The sequence below is a fragment of the Schistocerca cancellata genome, chromosome 8 (genome assembly GCF_023864275.1).
Source record: "Schistocerca cancellata isolate TAMUIC-IGC-003103 chromosome 8, iqSchCanc2.1, whole genome shotgun sequence".
Taxonomy (NCBI): Eukaryota; Metazoa; Arthropoda; class Insecta; order Orthoptera; family Acrididae; genus Schistocerca; species Schistocerca cancellata.
The window spans coordinates 563114589-563135368 of NC_064633.1; the positions used below are offsets into that span (position 1 = coordinate 563114589).

General features: G+C 41.0%; 1 protein-coding gene across 1 annotated transcript in view; it reads left to right on the top strand.

The window, feature by feature from the left end:
* The window catches only part of LOC126094755 (carbonic anhydrase-related protein 10-like), a 409556-nt gene extending 396345 nt beyond the window's left edge, over nucleotides 1–13211 (top strand). Inside the window, exons 9-10 of the mRNA XM_049909306.1 lie at nucleotides 889–931; nucleotides 13075–13211. Coding sequence (XP_049765263.1) covers nucleotides 889–931; nucleotides 13075–13115 — 84 coding nt within the window. The 3' untranslated portion in view covers nucleotides 13116–13211. The remainder of the gene's footprint in view (nucleotides 1–888; nucleotides 932–13074) is intronic.
* Nucleotides 13212–20780: the final 7569 nt, after the last annotated feature.

Consider the following 20780-nt stretch of genomic DNA (forward strand, 5'->3'; position numbering starts at 1 on the left):
CAGCCCGAAACACTTCGCGCCCCATACCAGAAAAGGCGTGACCCGAACGCTTTCGAAGTGTTTGGTCGGCAATTTCGTCAGTCTTTTGTTTCTGATTTAAATTGTTTTTAGTAATTCTAAAATGACTGATTGATAGTCAGCTGTCGAGAGAAATTTATATTAAAAAGTGAAGTCATTCCAATGAGTAGTTTAACTAATAATAATAACTATACAGCAGCCAGTCACAGAGCAGAAGCATTATGCAGACGGTCTTTCTCACAGGAATGGTACCGAATCTAACATCTGCCACACCACATTTCGTCATCTATATGCCTCTTGCATCTTCACTGCTCTGGGAAAAGCTTCTTGGAGCCTAATATGATGGCTGACTAAGCCAGAAATATTACAAACTCGGTGACAACTAATAGCGTGCTCGTTTCGAATATCACCGAGGGAGCCGCCAAGCTTAATATCCCCGTCGGGGATATGTCCTCTCTTCATGAGACTCTGTGGAGGGGTCTGGAACGCAGTCCAGGCCATTGGAGCATAGATTGGTGATCAGAAACCATCCACCATTTGCTCCCTTAATTTTGATGGCCAGATATTAGTAGTGAAAATTCCACCAACCACGAGAATTCGAAACGGCTAACTTTCGAGTTGAGTGCCACCGCACTGTCGTGATTTACAACCTGCACTACAGAGGTGGGTGCTCTTTTTCAGTGAAAGCAAGTTATTATCGTGAGGTATATTCCCTTGAGGTCTGAAGAGATGTAAATGTTTACTGAGTGAAATATGTGAAACCGGAAGTCGCAAGTGATTTTTTCGTGTTCTAATCAGGACTTCTGCACTTTTCATGTACTGTTGTACCAGACGGTGTACGCGTAAACTAACTCTGTTGTTTTGTTACAGGGCAAGAAGTGTCCCACCATGCGGCGAGACATGTACTACAGAGGTGAGTGAGAGTATCATGCAGTATATCTAATAGTCTGTTGCTTTTTTGAGATGGAAACGAAGAAATTGGACACCGCACGAAAGTAATTCGATAGTTACACTGACATAAAAATCGCAACACCAGAAAATAATTAATGTAGACTCTTGAAATTTACAGAGTACATTTGATCTACGTAACATATACAGGGTGGTCCATTGATAGTGACCCGGCCAAATATCTCACGAAATAAGCATCAAACGATAAAACTACAAAGAACGAAATTCGTCCAGCTTGAAGGGGTAAACCAGATGGCCCTATGGTTGGCCCGCTAGATGGCGCTGTCATAGGTCAAACGGACATAAACCGCCTTTTTAAAAATTGGAACCCCCATTTTTTATTACATATTCGTGTAGTACGTAAAGAAACATGAATGTTTTAGTTGGGCCACTTTTTTCGCTTTGTGATAGATGGCGCTGTAATAGTCGCAAACGTGTAAGTACGTGGTATCACGTAACATTCCGCCAGTGATGACGGTGTTTGCTTCGTGTTAAAATGGACCGTTTACCAGTTGCGGAAAAGGTCGATATCGTGTTGATGTATGGCTATTGTGATCAAAATGCCCGACGGGCGTGTGCTATGTATGCTGCTCGATATCCTGGACAACATCATCCAAGTGTCCGGACCGTTCGCCAGATAGTTACGATATTTAAGGAAACAGGAAGTGTTCAGCCACATGTGAAACGTCAACCACGACCTGCAACAAATAATGATGTCGAAGTAGGTGTTTTAGCTGCTGTCACGGCTAATCCGCAGATCAGTAGCAGACAAACTGCGCGACAATCGGGAGTCGCAAAAACGTCGGTCTTGAGAATGCTACATCAGCATCGGTTGCACCAATACCATATTTCTACGCACCAGGAATTGCATGGCGTCGAATTTGAACGTCGTGTACAGTTCTGCCACTGAGCATAAGAGAAATTACGGGACGATGACAGATTTTCTGCACGCCTTGTATTTAGCGACGATTCGTCATTCACCAACAGCGGTAACGTAAACCGGCATAATATGTACTATTGGGCAACGGAAAATCCACGATGGCTGCGACAAGTGGAACATCAGCGACCTTGGCGGGTTATTGTATGGTCCGGAATTATGGGAGTAAGGATACTTGGCCCTCATTTTATCGATGGCAATCTAAATGGTGCAATGTATGCGGATTTCCTACGTAATGTTCTACCGATGGTACTACAAGATGTTTCACTGCATGACAGAATGGCGATGTACTTCCAACATGATGGATGTCCGGCACATAGCTCGCGTGCTGTTGAAGCGGTACTGAGTAGCATATTTCATGACAAGTGGATTGGTCGTCGAAGCACCGTACTATGGCCCGAACGTTCACCGGATCTGACGTCCACGGATTTCTTTCTGTGGGGAAAGTTGAAGGTTATTTGCCATCGTGACCCGCCGACAACGCCCGACAACATGCGTCAGCGAATTGTCACTGCATGTGCGAAGATTACGGAAGGCGAACTGCTCGCTGTTGAGAGGAATGTCGTTACACGTATTGCCAAATGCATTGAGGTTGACGGACATCTTTTTGAGCATTAATTGCATTAATGTGTTGTTTACAGGTATCACGCTGTAACAGCATGCGTTCTCAGAAATGTAAATTCACAAAGGTACATGTATCACATTGGAACAACCTGAATAAAATGTTGAAACGTACTTACGTTCTGCATTTTACTGTAAAAAACCTTCGTTTTACCAACTGATCCTCTAAAATTGTGAGCCATATATTTGTGACTATTACATCGCCATGTATCTCAAAGCGAAAAAAGTGGTCCAACTAAAACATTCGTATTTCTTTAGGTACTACACGTATATGTAATAAAAAATGGGGGTTCCTATTCAAACAAACGCAGTTGATATGCGTTTCACCTAAGGCAGCCCCACCTAGGGGGCCAACCATAGCGCCATCTGGTTTCCCCCTTCAAGCTAGACAAGTTTCGTTCCTTGTAGTTTTTGAGTTTGACGCTTATTTCGTGAGATATTTGGCCCTGTCACGATCAATGGACCACCCTGTATAAGTGATTAACATAGCATGATCACAAATTGATGTAATCCATTGAGATAAGTCATTGCAAATAAGAAATTCAGCTATTAATAACTGGAGTAACCTCCAGAATACTGAATATAAGCATGCAAACGTGCGTACATTGTGTTCTGCGGATGCCGGATGTCAGTCGAGGGACGGAGTTTCGAACCCGTCGCACTTAGGTGGTCAATGCAGTGAAGGAAGACGCAGGCCTTGTTGTTCGATGATGTCCGATATGTGCTGGACTGGAGACTTGAGTTGCTCATTGAGCAGGCCAATGCTACACGTGGGCACTCTGTAGAGCAGACTGGGGTGCAACAGCGCTGTATGATTGACAGTTATCCTATTGTAAACCACCCAACACCCTCCCTCCACTATTGCTGTTCATCAGTGAGAGTACACCAGGTCGAATCACCAGACTGACGAACAAATACGCAGGGAGGGTGCATTGCATAGCCACGAGAGAGCTCATACTGCCATACGAAATCGGACTCCAGACCATAACTGCAAGTGTAGGCCCAGTGAATCTAGCATCCATGCAGAAAGATTGGTTGGAGGCCCTGAAAGTGCCTCTTTCTAACCGACACACGGCCATCACTAGCACCGAGGGAGAACCAGCTTTCATCAGAAAACACAACACACCGTCTCCCCACCCTCCAACGAGCTGTCGTTTGAGACTACTCAAGTGGTAAATGTGGGTGGGTAGGATCAGTGAATTGCACGCTATACGGCGTCTCGCTCGGAGCTGTCCTTGAAGTAACCGATTTATGCCACTGTGGTGCCAACTGCTACTTAGACTGCTGTTGAAAAAGCCGTACGCTGCGCCAGAGCCATACGCCAAACACGGTGGTCTTCCCTCTCGGTAGTGGGACGCGGCCGCTGGGGCCCGGTGTTCTTACGACCGTACAACTAGCCATCATACATACAGGGTGTTTCAAAAATGACCGGTATATTTGAAACGGCAATACAAACTAAACGAGCAGCGATAGAAATACACCGTTTGTTGCAATATGCTTGGGACAACAGTACATTTTCAGGCAGACAAACTTTCGAAATTACAGTAGTTACAATTGTCAACAACAGAAGGCGCTGCGGTCTGGGAAACTCTATAGTACGATATTTTCCACATGTCCACCATGCGTAGCAATAATATGGCGTAGTCTCTGAATGAAATTACCCGAAACCTTTGACAACGTGTCCGGCGGAATGGCTTCACATGCAGATGAGATGTACTGCTTCAGGTGTTCAATTGTTTCTGGATTCTGGCGGTACACCTGGTCTTTCAAGTGTCCCCACAGAAAGAAGTCACAGGGGTTCATGTCTGGCGAATAGGGAGGCCAATCCACGCCGCCTCCTGTATGTTTCGGATAGCCCAAAGCAATCACACGATCATCGAAATATTCATTCAGGAAATTAAAGACGTCCGCCGCGCGATGTGGCCGGGCACCATCTTGCATAAACCACGAGGTGTTCGCAGTGTCGGCTAAGGCAGTTTGTACCGCCACAAATTCACGAAGAATGTCCAGATAGCGTGATGCAGTAATCGTTTCGGATCTGAAAAATGGGCCAATGATTCCTTTGGAAGAAATGGCGGCCCAGACCAGTACTTTCTGAGGATGCAAGGACGATGGGACTGCAACATGGGGCTTTTCGGTTCCCCATCTGCGCCAGTTCTGTTTATTGACGAAGCCGTCCAGGTAAAAATAAGCTTCGTCAGTAAACCAAATGCTGCCCACATGCATATCGCCGTCATCAGTCCTGTGCACTATATCGTTAGCGAATGTCTCTCGTGCAGCAATGCTAGCGGCGCTGAGGGGTTGCCGCATTTGAATTTTGTATGGATAGAGGTGTAAACTCTGGCGCATGAGACGATACGTGGACGTTGGCGTCATTTGGACCGCAGCTGCAACACGGCGAATGGAAACCCGAGGCCGCTGTCGGATCACCTGCTGCACTAGCTGCGCGTTGCCCTCTGTAGTTGCCGTACGCGGTCGCCCTACCTTTCCACACGTTCATCCGTCACGTTCCCAGTCCGTTGAAATTTTTCAAACAGATCCTTTATTGTATCGCTTTTCGGTCCTTTGGTTACATTAAACCTCCGTTGAAAACTTCGTCTTGTTGCAACAACACTGTGTTCTAGGCGGTGGAATTCCAACACCAGAAAACTCCTCTGTTCTAAGGAATAAACCACGTTGTCTACAGCACACTTGCACGTTGTGAACAGCACACGCTTACAGCAGAAAGACGACGTACAGAATGGCGCACCCACAGACTGCGTTGTCTTCTATATCTTTCACATCACTTGCAGCGCCATCTGTTGTTGAAAATTGTAACTACTGTAATTTCGAAAGTTTGTCCGCCTGAAAATGTACTGTTGTCCCAAGCATATTGCAACAAACAGTGTATTTCTATCGCTGCTCGTTTAGTTTTTATTGCCGCTTCAAATATACCGGTCATTTTTGAAACACCCTGTACCTGCCAAACCTTTCCGCAATATGAAATGATAATTAAATGGACACCCTAGCTGCAAACAGGCGTTGATATACTTCGTTGGGGACATGTTGAAAAATGTGTGCCCCGACCGGGACTCGAACCCGGGACCTCTTGCTTACATGGCAGGGGTTCGAGTCCCGATCGGGGCACACATTTTTCAACATGTCCCCAATGAAGTACATCCATGCCTGTTTGCAGCTAGGGTGTCCATTTAATTATCATTTCATTTCTAGCAAAGCTGCATGGTCATCTACGGTAACTGTTCTTTCGGGAACAGATACTACCGTCATATACACTTAAAATTTGGCTTTACGGCCATTGACCTTCTTGTGCGAACGCACACACTATGCCCGAACTCGTACGGGACTTGGTAGATTAATCTGCCACGAGTAATGAGTATGATGGGCAAACATCTATTAGGCGCACTACGAATGTAGTGGTGTGGACAAGTTGGGAATGTGGATCTCACGGGGAGCGTGCAAGGGATAAGTCCCTGCAGACGCACAGTCCTCTGTGCCCACGGTGGCTCAGATGGATAGAGCGTCTGCCATGTAAGCAGGAGATCCCGGGTTCGAGTCCCCGTCGGGGAACACATTTTTCAACATGTCCCCAATGAAGTACATCAACGCCTGTTTGCAGCTAGGGTGTCCATTTAAATATTATTTCATTTCTAGCAAAGCTGCATGGTCATCCACGGTAACTGTTCGTTCGGGAACAGATACTACCGTCATATATATTTCCGCAATATCGCAGAAGGAATATTCAGTTACTCGTAACCCTATTACACGACCTCGTTCAAACTCAGTGAGGTGTTGATAATGGCGCCTTTGTCACGTTAAAGACATTCTTGACTAACATCAAGTCACGACGCCCCATCTCAAAGGTAACCAGCGGTGACGACTGTTACAGCGTGTATTTAAAGCAATCAAGATTTGTATCCTCACAGAGGCGCTAGTAGCCCCACTCTTATGCGACTTGCGCGAAACTTGAATAGACATCATCCTTCCGATACAGAAACACGCCAATCAATTTTGTTTGTGTCGCACAACTGCTTCTTGCTGATGCCGTTTATTTCTCCATTGCTGTAGTTATACCACTTCGAGATATTGTGACACTGGTGCCGAACCCATACATGAATACAGACATGTGTCTATCGCGCCTAACATATACATTCCTTCACGTTCTGGAGGAATTCTCAGACATCTTTATGAAAATGTCGAAACATAGCTCGCAAACGTCACAAGTGTTGGTAAGCCCACTTACATAATACATGAAAATACATGTGTTGTACAATATTACTAAGTTTAAGCTTTCACATCACCAAAACAGTCTTTGAAAATATTTAGTCTGTGAATGGGAGGACATTTATGGAAGTAAACAGTCAATTAATATTTTTATTTCGTGTAGAAAACAAACATCACACCTTAAACGTAAGCCAGTACGGCTGACGTTCTACCAAGCTAAAGTCACAGAAAAGTCATCTACACAGCAGTAGCACCCACATGTCACTTATAGAAAAACTTAGCAACACCTACCTGTTATTTGTGAAGGGTTTTCCCTTAAAAATGTCACTCTCAAGAATAATTTTCAGTCGAAAGGCATTTTGACTAATGTTTTGTACGCTGAAGACCAAATTGAAACATAACTAATGTACATCATAAATGCAAATAATGTCTCTAAATGTCATTTATTTGGCTTCGAAGTTCATTTTTATGCTTATTTCATTGAAATAGGCTTGCAAGAACACAATATCATCGACACTGAAATACAAAGGTAACTAACTTTCTAGTGAAATGTAATTTTGTAAAACAATTTGCGTTGAAACGTCCCCTTGGAAAAAATATCACATACTGTGCTTCAACTGACACACAATATTTTTAGCGCAACGCAATCTGACTTTCAAAAATCCCTACAAAAGAATGGCCCTGACTAACATTAACCTATACCTTCCACAAATCACTTACCTCACCAAAAATCTTCGTTACTCGAACTAATGCAATACAGCGAGCGCCACTAGCGCCAGCTAAATAAAAGATTCAAACTACTGCAGGCACTAACTACTGATAGGCATAGTTAGCAAATGAAAGAATTTGATAGAGAACAAACAATGTATTTACCTTAATAGTGTTCAAAAGTCATTATATATATATATATATATATATATATATATAGCAGTTCATGACATCCAGTCTTACAAATTTCAAAACTCCGCCATTTCTCTCCCCACATCCACCACTGCTCGCGGCTCACCTCCAATTGCGCAACGTTACGCGCTGTTAACAGCCAACAGCCCAACACTACAATGGCCAACAACAATGCAAACCAGCCACAGACTGCACACAGCACAGCCAGTGATTTTCATACACAGCGCTACATGGTGTTACCAATATAAAAACCTAAACAGCCTACTTACAGCGTGTATATGTTATTGAATTGTATTTCTTCTGTAAGTCTGCTTGTGGTCTGCAAACATTAATCTGGTATGTGTAAATATACTCAATATCATAATAAGGCTATATTAATTAATTCAATGCTAATAAAAAAAGTGGCCCCATTGTTGGATTCGACAGATTGTACTGCGGTAATGTGAGACTAGCACAGTCGTTCTGGTATGTGATGTAATCAAAATGCCGTATGTAAATCACCACACATCAGAGCTGTTTTAATTGACCATTCTACAACAAAAGTCCTAAAATAAACGTTTTTTTTTTGAGATGTCGTCTTAAAACTTGTTCCAAAAGTAAAAGGTATATGTCAGTATTTATATAAGCTACTTGGGGAACGTCACCGTATATTTACTTGTAAGAAGTACTGTAATTTCAAATACATTGACCGATTCCAAATGACGAGTCCTCACGACCTCTATCTTTGAAAAGTGAAATAATTAACTCAAGAAACCTGCAGTCGGATATTGACATTATTTCATCTCGAATTTCTTTATTTAGTACCTGACCCTGGGGAATATCAGCCCACAAGGCCCTCACTTACATTTAAGAAGGCTTTCTAAACATATCTCATCACATTTATTACGCTAAGCTTATTACAGTTTACATCTAATTCACAACTTTAAACATTTTCAAGTTACTTTATTGCAGAAAATAACGTAGTTTACAGTACTCGTCGGAAGGATAGCAAAAAAGGCAAAATATATGAGAAAGGTGTAAACCATGAGTGCTAGCCACAATAGACAAGAGGCAAGGGTGGACAACGGACAGTCAGGGGAACGAGATAGAAGATAATTATTGATGGGAGGGAAAAAAAGTAACGTGGCTGACTGAAAAATGAAAAGACAAAGTATCACAACTGTACTAGTATTAGCTTTACTATTAGTCAGGAGTAGAACTGGTCACATAAGTAAATTCGGGGCATAACAGAATAGCGGGTAGCATTGGGATTGCGCTGTTTTCTAGACTGCTGCAGCCTATTGTTGTGGGCTGTCTCTGTAAGGAAACATGCGACACCCAGTTACACATAGTCGTTAATTGTTAATTGTACGCTCTTAAATGGAAACGTTGAAATGCACGACAATCTCTGCACATTAGTTGTATAACACGTTTACTCCGTCAGTTACTGTGCTCCACAAACGTTAACCTGAAGTGTGCTCTTGGGGCGGAACTGGATAAGACAGACTGGGATAGTGCCCCATTCTGACCCAATAATAAATAGATTTTAGTCAATATGCTTCCATTTTCCTAGTTTTTCCAGAAAGACTGATTTACAACAGTGGAATGGTAAATCAATGAAACTGGCTGTTTCAACCATTTGACCTACTGCTATGGCAGTTTTAAAAGGATCTCAGGAGTTTAACGTAGCACCCAAATCAACGTTAAACTTACGTTTGCAATCTAAGAATAATCCCAACTATAGAGTTGACGTATCAGATGGGAAACTTAAAAATGTGTTCACTGCAGGACGAGAAGACGAACTGGTAACACATCTGAAGTCAATGAGAACAGTTGATTTAGTCGAACAACGAACCATTTCAGTGCATCATTGGTTTATCAACTAGCAGAGAAAAATGGATTACAACACATATTTGACTAAGAAACATGTCTAGCTGGCCAGTACTGGGTTATAGGATCTATTACTAGGCATCCTACATTGCATTTATTCGAATGCCTGAAAATACGTCAGGTGCGTGAGTAATGGGATTCAATAATGTAACAGTAGCAGAAACAATAAATGTGTATTAACTATTAAATTTTTTGAAACTGACATTAAAATATTTTCTTGCTGCAACGATTTTTTCGAAGATTCCATATTGCTTAGGCTAAATCGGTCATTAAACAAGTTTAAGATGATATTCCCTATGATTTCAGAGATTATACGTTAATTTCCCAAAAGATTACCTCACCATGTTCTGCCCTGTGAGCGCGACGGAATGGGAAATATGCCAAAATTCTTTTTAAAAAATGGTATATTTACAAGAAATACATAATATGCAATTGTAAGCGATTTTCAGGAAACGTGCTTTACGTTCTACCGCAAGGAGATTTTCTTGCATCTTTAAGAAGTGTTTACTTGTGTTCCTTTCTCACAAAAAAAAATCGTTAAACATTGAGTACCCCGTTGCTTTCCGAGTTCCCCTATATTAATTTGTTGCGAAACTTTCTGAGGCAACAGCTTCTTCTTGAAAGTAGCAGGGCATTGATTTGTACACAGAGCGCAGGGCGGCGGGTTCCATAGGCGTACGGCGGCAGTAGGGAAGGAGTTTGTGGACGTCTTTCTTTCATGGACGCACGCAGCTAGAGTTGCTAGATAAGTGGGACCTTGATGACGAGCTGACAGGTACTTAAACTCCTATAGGAGATACAGCCAGTGCACATACAATGAGGAGCATATCTGCTGGAACTTCAAAGTCTTAAAAGCATCAGATACCACAACGAACACAGTGGACGCTATTTAGATAGTGATCATACAATTAGATTTTGTCATGGGAGTCCAGGATTGACTAAGTTTCAACATTGTAATTTAAGTTGACAGAATTACAAACACCGAAAACTGTATCGCTTACACAGGCCGTGATCTCAAACAGAGAGAAATTTTGTTAAATTTGTCAATTTACTTGTTTTAAAAAGTTTACTTTTGTTACCTGTCACTGTTAAACATGATGTATAGTTTTAATGGATATGGAGTTATGTTTACCATATTGTTTTTAATTCTTTTAAGTTGTCGTACTTGTACAAGAGGTGCATAGAGTAGACATTCTGATTACTGGGTTATGTTAATTATGTTTGGCATGATATTTAATGTTTACATTTCTCTTGGCTTTCTGTGTTTTACACAGGGATCATTTTTATGTTTCTGAATAACTGAATATCTTAATTATACCTAAATCTCGCTTGATATTTTCCATTGTTGTGGTAATAATCATACGTAATGAGCATTTGATTGCGCATATTTAATAGTCGGTTATCTTGTTAATATTCCACTCTAATTTGCAGCAATCAACGTTAAAAATCTTGAACGGTATTGGCCTGAAGATGGCAGTAAATGCACTAAAATTTAAAGTAGTATAATAGGTAATATACAGTTAAATTATAAAAAGAAAACAAAAATCCTGTAATATTACGGTTGTTGTCATGAAAGAACTAGAGTAAAATAGTTGCATAGACACAAACTGGAAGCTACGCAGATAGAAGTTCTAGCACACGGTATAGTGCTATGAATATTTTATTGAAATAGAAGGAATACCGTTACAATAACTTATGCAGATTTTATAAAAGGTATTTTATATAAATTCAGATAAAAGAAATCAAATTAGCATGTATTAACTTAACATTCTACAAAATATGAAGAGCACCAGTATATGTGGTCGTTATGAACCGGAAATTTCAATATACATTCTACTGATGTCACTGATATATAAATCAGAAACACATAAACTGGCATACTGAACAAAATATCCGTTTGTTTCTCTTTATTTCTCTTTTACTACTGATCATGACCAGTGTAAACCAATAGAGTATCAAGGGCTTCAGATTGCGTCAACTGAAAATAAAATGCTTGTTTTTCTGTCTGTTCCTCTTTTAGTTGTGATCACGACTAGTGTAAGACGATACATTCTGAAGCATTTTCTGATTCTGCCAAATGAAAATAAGTAATATGGGGTGCTAGGCTATAGTAAAGTATAGAAGCTGAAAGACGTCCACTCGTGTTAACAATCCTTACCGTAATTTGAATAATCCGCCCTGATTGGACGGACCGAGACACGAATGCTCTCCATGAACTCAGATAAGGAAATTAATCTCTCGCACAACAGACTGAATAAGGAGAAGGATTTGGCCCTCAAAAATTAGTAGTGGGTGTCAGGTATTACAAAATCATTAGCAAATATTAATTAGAGCGGTCAATGATGGTCTGACTTAATAAGAACGCTACAAAGAAACAAAAAGGATAACCAACCTAGAACATAAGAATGAAATAACTGTGTATTAGATTCCTTTGACAAGGTCTGTAAGGCATAGTGACCATTATACAGACAGGTCAGTCTAGAATTTATAATCATGACAGAACGCACGATGATTACTCTGATCAACCCAGGCAAGAAAATGTAGATGCCAAGTTCAAATGTGTAAAAACACGAAATTTTGAGAGTCGAGATCCAAATTACCATATAGTTGTTTTTTTTTTTAAGCTAACCAAGGAGCTGCCTTCCCACTTTGCAGCATAGAGGAATTTGCTGTCCACGTCGAGTGCCGTTTGGAGGTCGCCAAAGCTACCACACAAGTAGAGTAAAAAGTTTTTTGCGGTGACTTCCGTATAGCTTCCCATGTGAATGCTACGAAATGATCATTTTTTGGCCAGGCTGGTTTCCTTCAGTTTTCTTGGAAGGCCAGTCGCGAAGCATACCACCACGACGACCCTTTGGCTGAGATACCAACTAGTAAAATAGCTTCTTTTGCGTTGGGTTGGATATGTGTAATTGTCCTCCAGATCAAGCGTTTTAGAAGTCCCTAACAGCCCATTACAGCGACTGCAGTTCCAAAGAAATCTGAGTGCACTCCACGGACAGTGTTGTTACAGACAATGCAACTTACCTGCCATCGGTCAATCAGCCCAAAAGCCCAAAGGCCTTGTAATGGCCCTTGCTTTAGAAGTCAGTGATTCACCAATGGCACTATTCGTGGGGTAATGTAACTCATTAAATAAAGAACATGCAAATAAATATGAAAATGAATTGAGATCCATGTTAGCAAGTCAGTGTTTGCTGTCACTTATATATGCCATGATATGAACTGTACAGTTATCTACCATTTGCAATAGCAATGCAATTGAAACGTTATCTGTATAAACCTGAATGAGGCGTTTAAAAGTAGCCGTGAGCATTTCGTTGGTAGTTACTAATCACTCTAATTAACTTGAATATAATTAAAATATGAAATTATGTATGATTTTATAAATTCTACTGCTTAAGAAACTAAAATTGTTCTTTAACTAGATAGGGTTACATATTGTAGAGCAACAAATTTTTTGCTTCCATAAAAACGAGATAGTACTGCTGTGTGGTCCTCTCTTACCACTGCATCCAGTGTGTGACATCACGACTAATAGTGCTTCGTTTTTTTTACAGCCAATACGTGGGAGGACCATGAACCGAGCAACCTATCGTGAAGAGGAGAAATCCAGCCAATGGCGTGATTCACGGTGCTGTATAGGAACGGCGTCGGCGGTCATTGTGCGGAAGAGAAGAGGTGCCTGTCAATTAGTTGTGCTGTTGTCGCTGTACCCTGCGAGCTCCTGAACGGCTTTCGTGTTGTCTCCTAGTGGCCAGAGTATACACAGAAATACTCGCTTCCTGTGCATTTTATAAGACTGTTGCTTCCTCTGAGTGCTGACTGTGCGTCTGTGGATTCATAACTATTATGCGGACAAACTAGAAAATGCATCCTCATCTCGCCATGGTTGCCTGTGACTCTATCAAACTACTGTAGGCCGATCAGCTCCTTTGAGTGCACACAGTGTCAGTAAACTAACAATTAGCAGAGTACCAATGTAAATGTATAATTTTGTAAGTGGAGCTCAGATTTGTCAGACGGTTGCATTAACGAAATGTACAAGTAGATTGAGATAGTTTGGGTACCATCAGAAAATAGAAATTTCAATACAGTGTATCAGATATGAGTAACCATCAGGTGAAATGGTGGCAAAATGGGAATCGTATGTGGTTAAACGTATAAGAAACAACTGCGATTACGATACCAATGTAAGCACCAAACCTTTGTTTTTTATGTGTAATGCAAGAATTTGAGAAACTTCCTGGCAGATTAAAACTGTGTGCCCGACCGAGACTCGAACTCGGGACCTTTGCCTTTCGCGGGCAAGTGCTCTACCAACTGAGCTACCGAAGTTGGTAGAGCACTTGCCCGCGAAAGGCAAAGGTCCCGAGTTCGAGTCTCGGTCGGGCACACAGTTTTAATCTGCCAGGAAGTTTCATATCAGCGCACACTCCGCTGCAGAGTGAAAATCTCATTCTGGAAGAATTTGAGAACTACAGTCATGTAAATAATCACTTTGTTGTGAAATATTCTCCTTTTCATGGGCGTATGTTACGGCTGACATGGCGATTAGAGGTTATGGATGTCGCAAATACTCTTATACTACGTCTGTTCCATACCATTTGTACTAGTATATCATAATCAAGCGTAAATGCGAAGACTAACTTTGTACACGTGTAAATATATCGGAGAAAACTACTATCATTTGTACAATGAGGCATAGAGAATGTATATGTATACAAGGGAATGACTGATATTGTAGTTTTTAAGTACGGAAACTTTGTAACCGAACTAACAGGGACAAGCTTTAAAATGCTTCATTAATACGAATGACATTCGTAATAAACGGATTGTACAAAGATCTGTGCATTAGTTTTATTAATTAACTCTGTTCCTGCCAAACCTGTTTCAGTACTGTGATAGGTGTCAAAAATGTCTGAAAAACGAAATGGTGCTGATGAGCGACAGATAGGGAGCGAACTGAGACATAAGACAAAAGATTCCAAAGCGGCTACCCTCCATAAATCAGTTTTATTTAAGTACTCATTTATCTGTAATCTCGCTACTCCTTTCTTTCTATAGTGATGGATACAGAATATAACGTCCTCTCTTCCCTCCATTACTTCCTGTTTTATCGTTAAGTATTGATGGAACCCTTCATACACAGCTCATTAAACTTTCCTATTAGGGTTTCACGCGCGATATATCATGTTTATCACCTTTCCTGCGTTTCTGTTTTTCATATTGCAGATCCATCATCAACATTTACGCTCCTCGACACATCCTCACTTCTAGTCTCACCATACAGCATGCTACTTTCTGATAAAGTATCTAAAGTGGTATGTTCTCTATTTCCTCAGCTCTCGTACATAGTAGCCCACAGGCACCTGTCATAAATGCAAACTTTCATAGCCAAGTACACAGTACATCGAAGACGGCTGTCAGAGAGGAGAAGTAACTGGGGTCGCATTCCTGGATCTCAGTGCTGCATATGACACAGTTAACCATAAGTTGCTTACCCAGAAAGTGTATAATGTCACTAAGGACTACACCCTTTCTATGTTCGTGCAATGTCTGCTACAAAACAGACGCTACTATGTAACCTTACAATCTAAAAACAGCCGATGGAGGACACAGAAAAATGGACTTGCACAGGGTAGTGTCTTGGCTACAATATTATTTAACATCTATACCAATGATCTTCCCATCAGCCGCCAGACACGAATGTTCATATATGCTGATGATGCAGCAGTGGCCACACAGGATAAAACCTTTGAACAAGTGGAGGAGAATCTCACAGGAGCCTTAACAGAACTTGCTACCTATTACGACGGCAATAATTTCAAACCAAACTCTAGTAAATCCCAAGTATCCGCCTTCCATCTTAGGAACAAACAAGCTAAACGGAAACTCCGAGTCATGTGGCAAGGGGAAGAGCTGAAACATACAAACAGCCCAAAATACCTGGGAGTAACATTGGACAGAGCACTTACTTTTAAGCAGCACTGTCACAACACTAAAGAAAAGGTCTGTGCCAGGAACAACATACTGCGGAAGCTAACAGGTTCATCGTGGGGAGCTCAACCACATGTTTTGCGCACCACGGGACTGGCGCTGAGTATCTCAGCAGCGGAATACGCGGCGCCAGTTTGGAGGAACTCTGCTCACACTAAGCAAGTTGACGTCGCCGTAAACGAAACTGTACGTATTGCCACAGGAAGCCTCAAACCAACTCCCACAGACATCATTTACCCCATCATAGGCATAGCACCACCCACTATCCGCAGACAAGTAGCCGCCGAGATCGAAAGATCAAAACAAAAGAATGATCCTCGACACCCGATGCATATGCACCGAAAACAACGTGTCCGGCTGAAATCCCGCAGGAGTTTCATTGAAACTACTGAAGAGCTCGCCACCAAGCCCGCCGCAAGGCGGCTATCTCTTTGGGAAGAAATGGTGCCACACTCCACAATGGAACTACTTGAGGAGGAATCTGCAGGATTTCAACTACCTTTTACAACTTGGAGGTCATTAAACCGGCTGCGCACTGGAGTAACTAGGTGCAAATCAAACCTATTTAAATGGGGTTACAGTGATGGCGACAGGTGTGAATGCGGAGCAATACAGGACTTGGACCACCTACTGATCTGCCCAGATATGTCTATAACATGCACTAAAGATGATATTTTGAAAGTCAATGACAAAGCAATCTACGTTGCTAATTACTGGGAAGGGAAGATATAATTGGTGCATCCGGACACGGAAGAAGAAGAAATAGCCAAGTTATTTCGTCAGGGAACGAGAATTATTAAGATAATGAGAAAAGGAGTTAGGTACACTCATTTTATCCTCCTACCACTCTACGGAGGTCTTGATTACCTTAACTACCAGTCGACGCATTCTAACACTACGCACCTAGCAATCTTCTGTTTGGAGTTTATATGTCACCTACATTGTTTATAAATAGTTTCTTAAGTTACCTAAAACATAAGACTGGCATTCCTCTTTAACAGAAAAAAGGATTTGTCGGTATTCTTAACGGTTTATATGACTCGAACACGTTTTGTATTCATGTACTATGAACCAGTAACAGTATTGGTAGATCACACGACATGAAACAAGTCTGAAAATCGAAGGAGAAATAAAAAAACCAATAGGATTTTACTGCATATAGTCTAACAGCTTCTTATAATAGTGACTGGCAACTGTTTAGGTCTATAAAGCGATTATATATTGCGACAAATACTCTACTACTCAGTTTGGTTAATAAATCTCATTCCCCATTTGGATAACAACAACATAAATAAATGCTCAGCTGACTATGTTTAAAGGTAAAGAATGAAAATACAGAAATTACGTGAGTATTGCTATTCTTTTCCATCTCTTTACGACTCTTCGGTTTATCATCTTGTAACTTCAAACCGAATTCTTTTTACAGAACAGCTTCCCAATACACAAGTTGTGGGTATGTCAGACAGATGGCACAATGAGTAGCATGAATGCATAATCTATGTTTCAAGGGAAAATATGTGCTAGCCGCTTCAAGATATACATGTAAATATTACAGATATTTGTAGTCATTCTCCCTCATTTGCTGCAAAGGTTCATATATATACTGACCATGATCCGTAAGTTAATGTAGCAGCATAGTTAAGCGAAAGCTATTATCAAAGATGTTTAAGTCCTGAAGCGGCTATGGAAGAGCTAACAAACAGTAAAACTTATGAAATATGGAAGTTCTCGATCCATATCATTTGCTAGTAAATAATGTGAACATCCAGTTAAAATAAATGTTCTGCTATGGAACACTACATAACTCACGACAAAATATTTCTAGTCAATTAAAAACTTATTTATTTCCCTAGGCGTTCACTGAAAGAAAAACTACTTGCAATTTCGTTTAATTTTTAAAATTTGTACCTGCAATCAGGGAGTTTTCTCAACTTCCGATGCGTACATATTTATTCCCAAAAAGAAGTGATATCTAGTGCATAAAAGAAGTTTGTTCTCTATTCTACATTTTGTGTATATGTCAAAAATAGTTTGTTAGGTAATTTTTGTGTAGGTCTTACTGACATGAAAACAAATTGTAATGGATTTCCCTTCAACATTGCAATTGTTAGTGCCACTTGACATACGTTTTGTGGACCTTAGAAACTGCACTAAAAAATGCGTTTGAGAGAAATATCAGATAGCCGTTTGTACAGCGAGCAATTGGTAGAGTACATAGTGCTTCTCAAACACCTTTCCAATCTGTTATTTTCGCCTACGAAAATAGACGAACACGCTGAAGTGGTGGCATACTCTGTTCAGACTGAAGGTTATTTGCCCACGAAAGCTGCTACCAGTACAGGCAGTAGCGGAAGGAAGGAAAATCAGGTATCCCACTTGCTTTTGACAGAACGTGGCAGGAAAGGGGTCACATGTCAAAAAAATGCCATTGCTACTGTCACTAGTGTGAACAACGGTGTAGTTTTAGATTTGAAGTATTCATAAAGGATAATTATAGTAAGTATCTAGTAAGGAAACAAATGACACATCTGAAACAACAATTATGACGGTAGAACAGGAAGTAATGAGGCTGCAGCTTCTTTGAATATTTTCAGCAACTCGGAAATTGTAGTCATGTTGTAGAGATGTATTTTATAGCAAATTCCGTGTAGATGGTGCCTCCAAAGGTTAAAAAAGTGTCACGAGTCCGTTCAATACGTCAACAGGACAATAACTACATATGTACTAAGATGGTATCTGTTCTGTCGAACAGCAGGAGATCCTGGGTTCGAGTCCCGGTCGGGACACAAATTTTCATCTGTCCCCGTTGACGTATTTCAACGCCTGTAAGCAGCTAAGGGTGTTCATTTCATTGTAATTTCATTCTAACGAGCTGCATGGTCACCGATGGTGCCTGTTCTTTCGGACAAGTCCGAAAGGACTGATACTATCTTAGTACATATATAGTTACGGCTCACAGGCCACTTGACCATCTTCTTCTTCTGTGCGAGTACACAAACAGTGTCCGAACTCTTACGGGAATCGGCAACGCGACGCGAGTAATGAGGATGATGGGCAGGGGCACTACGAATGTAGCGCGGGACAATACGTTGAGAATGTGGGTTTCGCAGGAGGCGTGCCAGAGATAAATCCCTGAAGTCACGCTATCCTCTGCGTCCTCGGTGGCTCAGATGGATAGAGCGTCTGCAATGTAAGCAGGAGATCCCGGGTTCGAGTCCTGGTCGGGACACACATTTTCATCTGTCCCCGTTGACGTATGTCAACACCCGTAAGCTGCTAAGGGTGTACATTTCATTGTAAGTTCAGGACAATAACTGATGTGTACTAGTCGTCTGAATAGAACAGTTCCACACGTCATTAGGTGCAGGAGCTGCGAGGTGGACGGTGGGACTGTGAAAGTACAAACAAGTTATTGACACACACACATGCTATTAATTGTGCTACGACACTTCATTTAAGATGTACAGCAACTCACCGGATATGCTTGCGGACAGATACAACCAAGCAGTAGCCTTTGAAGGCGTGGGTTACTGAATACAGTGTCAACAAGACTTTGTCTGTCTGGGGCACCACATTGTCAAACACAGTAGAAAACGCTTGTCTCCACTAGCCCCAGTGCGAAGGCTACAGGCGACTCCATTAGTAGACTGAATCTCGAGGGATGATCCTCACTACGAATAGTAACTAAAAATGGCAACAGTGGAAATCCCTGCTAGAACTATCGTACGCCAACGCCAGCAATTAACCGCCAGTTGCAGCCTGGGCCGCCTGTTTTCGCAACGTGGGAGACCATCTCACTTGCGGCGGCATGGGGGTTGCTGATAGGACGGCACCCATCGGAAACTGTCTCAGCGCACCAGCTCTGGCTGTGTCAATTGGCGAGGACACAACATTAATAAAACTAGAGCGTTATGGTCACTTTAAAAAAAGATTGGACACCCTTCTAGGGAAACTGAAACAGAATCTAAAAGATAACATTTGACCAAGTGGTAATAGGAATAGCGGTCGCTTATCAGGTAAAATCATAAATGAACAACAGTAATATTATGAAATGACATTTTAAAAAATGCGGATAATTTGCAAAAAGTAAAATAAGCTCCTCTGCCAACTTATTTGCGCCGGTCATTGACTGATGATAATCATCTTCATTTTACTTGCCTACATGGTCCTCAGTCGTGATGCAAATACAGAATGACTCAAGATACTGGTGATCCTTGTAATCATAAAAAATATGATTTATTATTATGGAAGAGAGTAAACTAATATTTAGAGGCTTAGGGAACCCTGATCTTCTTATAAAATGTCTTTGAAATGGCCTGCAGTATCAAAGCGAGTAATTAAACAAGCTGATATGGACTGATGTGTCTGAGAATGTATTTGTTGGGATAAAAACTTTGAAACAAGGGGTGGGGTGTGGGAGGTCATTATGCCGACAATATTTCATTCAGTGGTTGAAATCTGAGTATATTGAAGGTTCTAGAAAGACTTGGCGTCCATCCTGGTGTTAATACAATCAAAGATCTTTAGCTTCCGTACAAACTGCGAATATGGAAGTCAGAGTGTTAATACCATCAAAGGTCTTTAGCTTCTGTACAAACTGCGAATACGCAAGGCTCAATATACACCTATATTTAATACCAAAATGCTACATCAGGAACAGGAAGGAAGCTTCTAGATGAAGAGGAAGAAACCTGATTATACGATCTATAGTAGCTCCGATTAATCTGCAGGACGCTTTCGACTATAAAATAACGGGTATCTAAAAAGTTCCTTAATAAATTTCTCTCACCGCATTATCTATGTTATGACCTTTTCAGTGTATTTGAATCTTATCTGTCAAAACGCTAAAACGATGGAGTTCAAATTTTGGGAAATTCTATACAACAGCTATAAGTTACCAGTGAACTATAATTACGAGAAGAACTGATATCTCAATCAAAGAGAGATTTATATTACATTTTTCTTAAAGAGAAATGGCTTAAGAGTAAAAAATATAAAAATATAGTACCAGAAAAAGAGAAACATTTGTTCGAGTTCAGTGAGCTAACCATCCATACTGCAAAAGGGTGGTATTATTTTTAAGTTCTAGCTGCTACAATTCTAGATATAAAAACACATAATGATTGCAGATTTAGAATTGACGTGAAACGGCGTTCCGTCTCCCCATACTTGAAGATAGTTTCATCAGAAAGAAATTAGATATGTAAACAGTTCCCAGTATGTTCAAATATTCTAGTACTTCTGGGTGTGATCTTCTAACAACGAT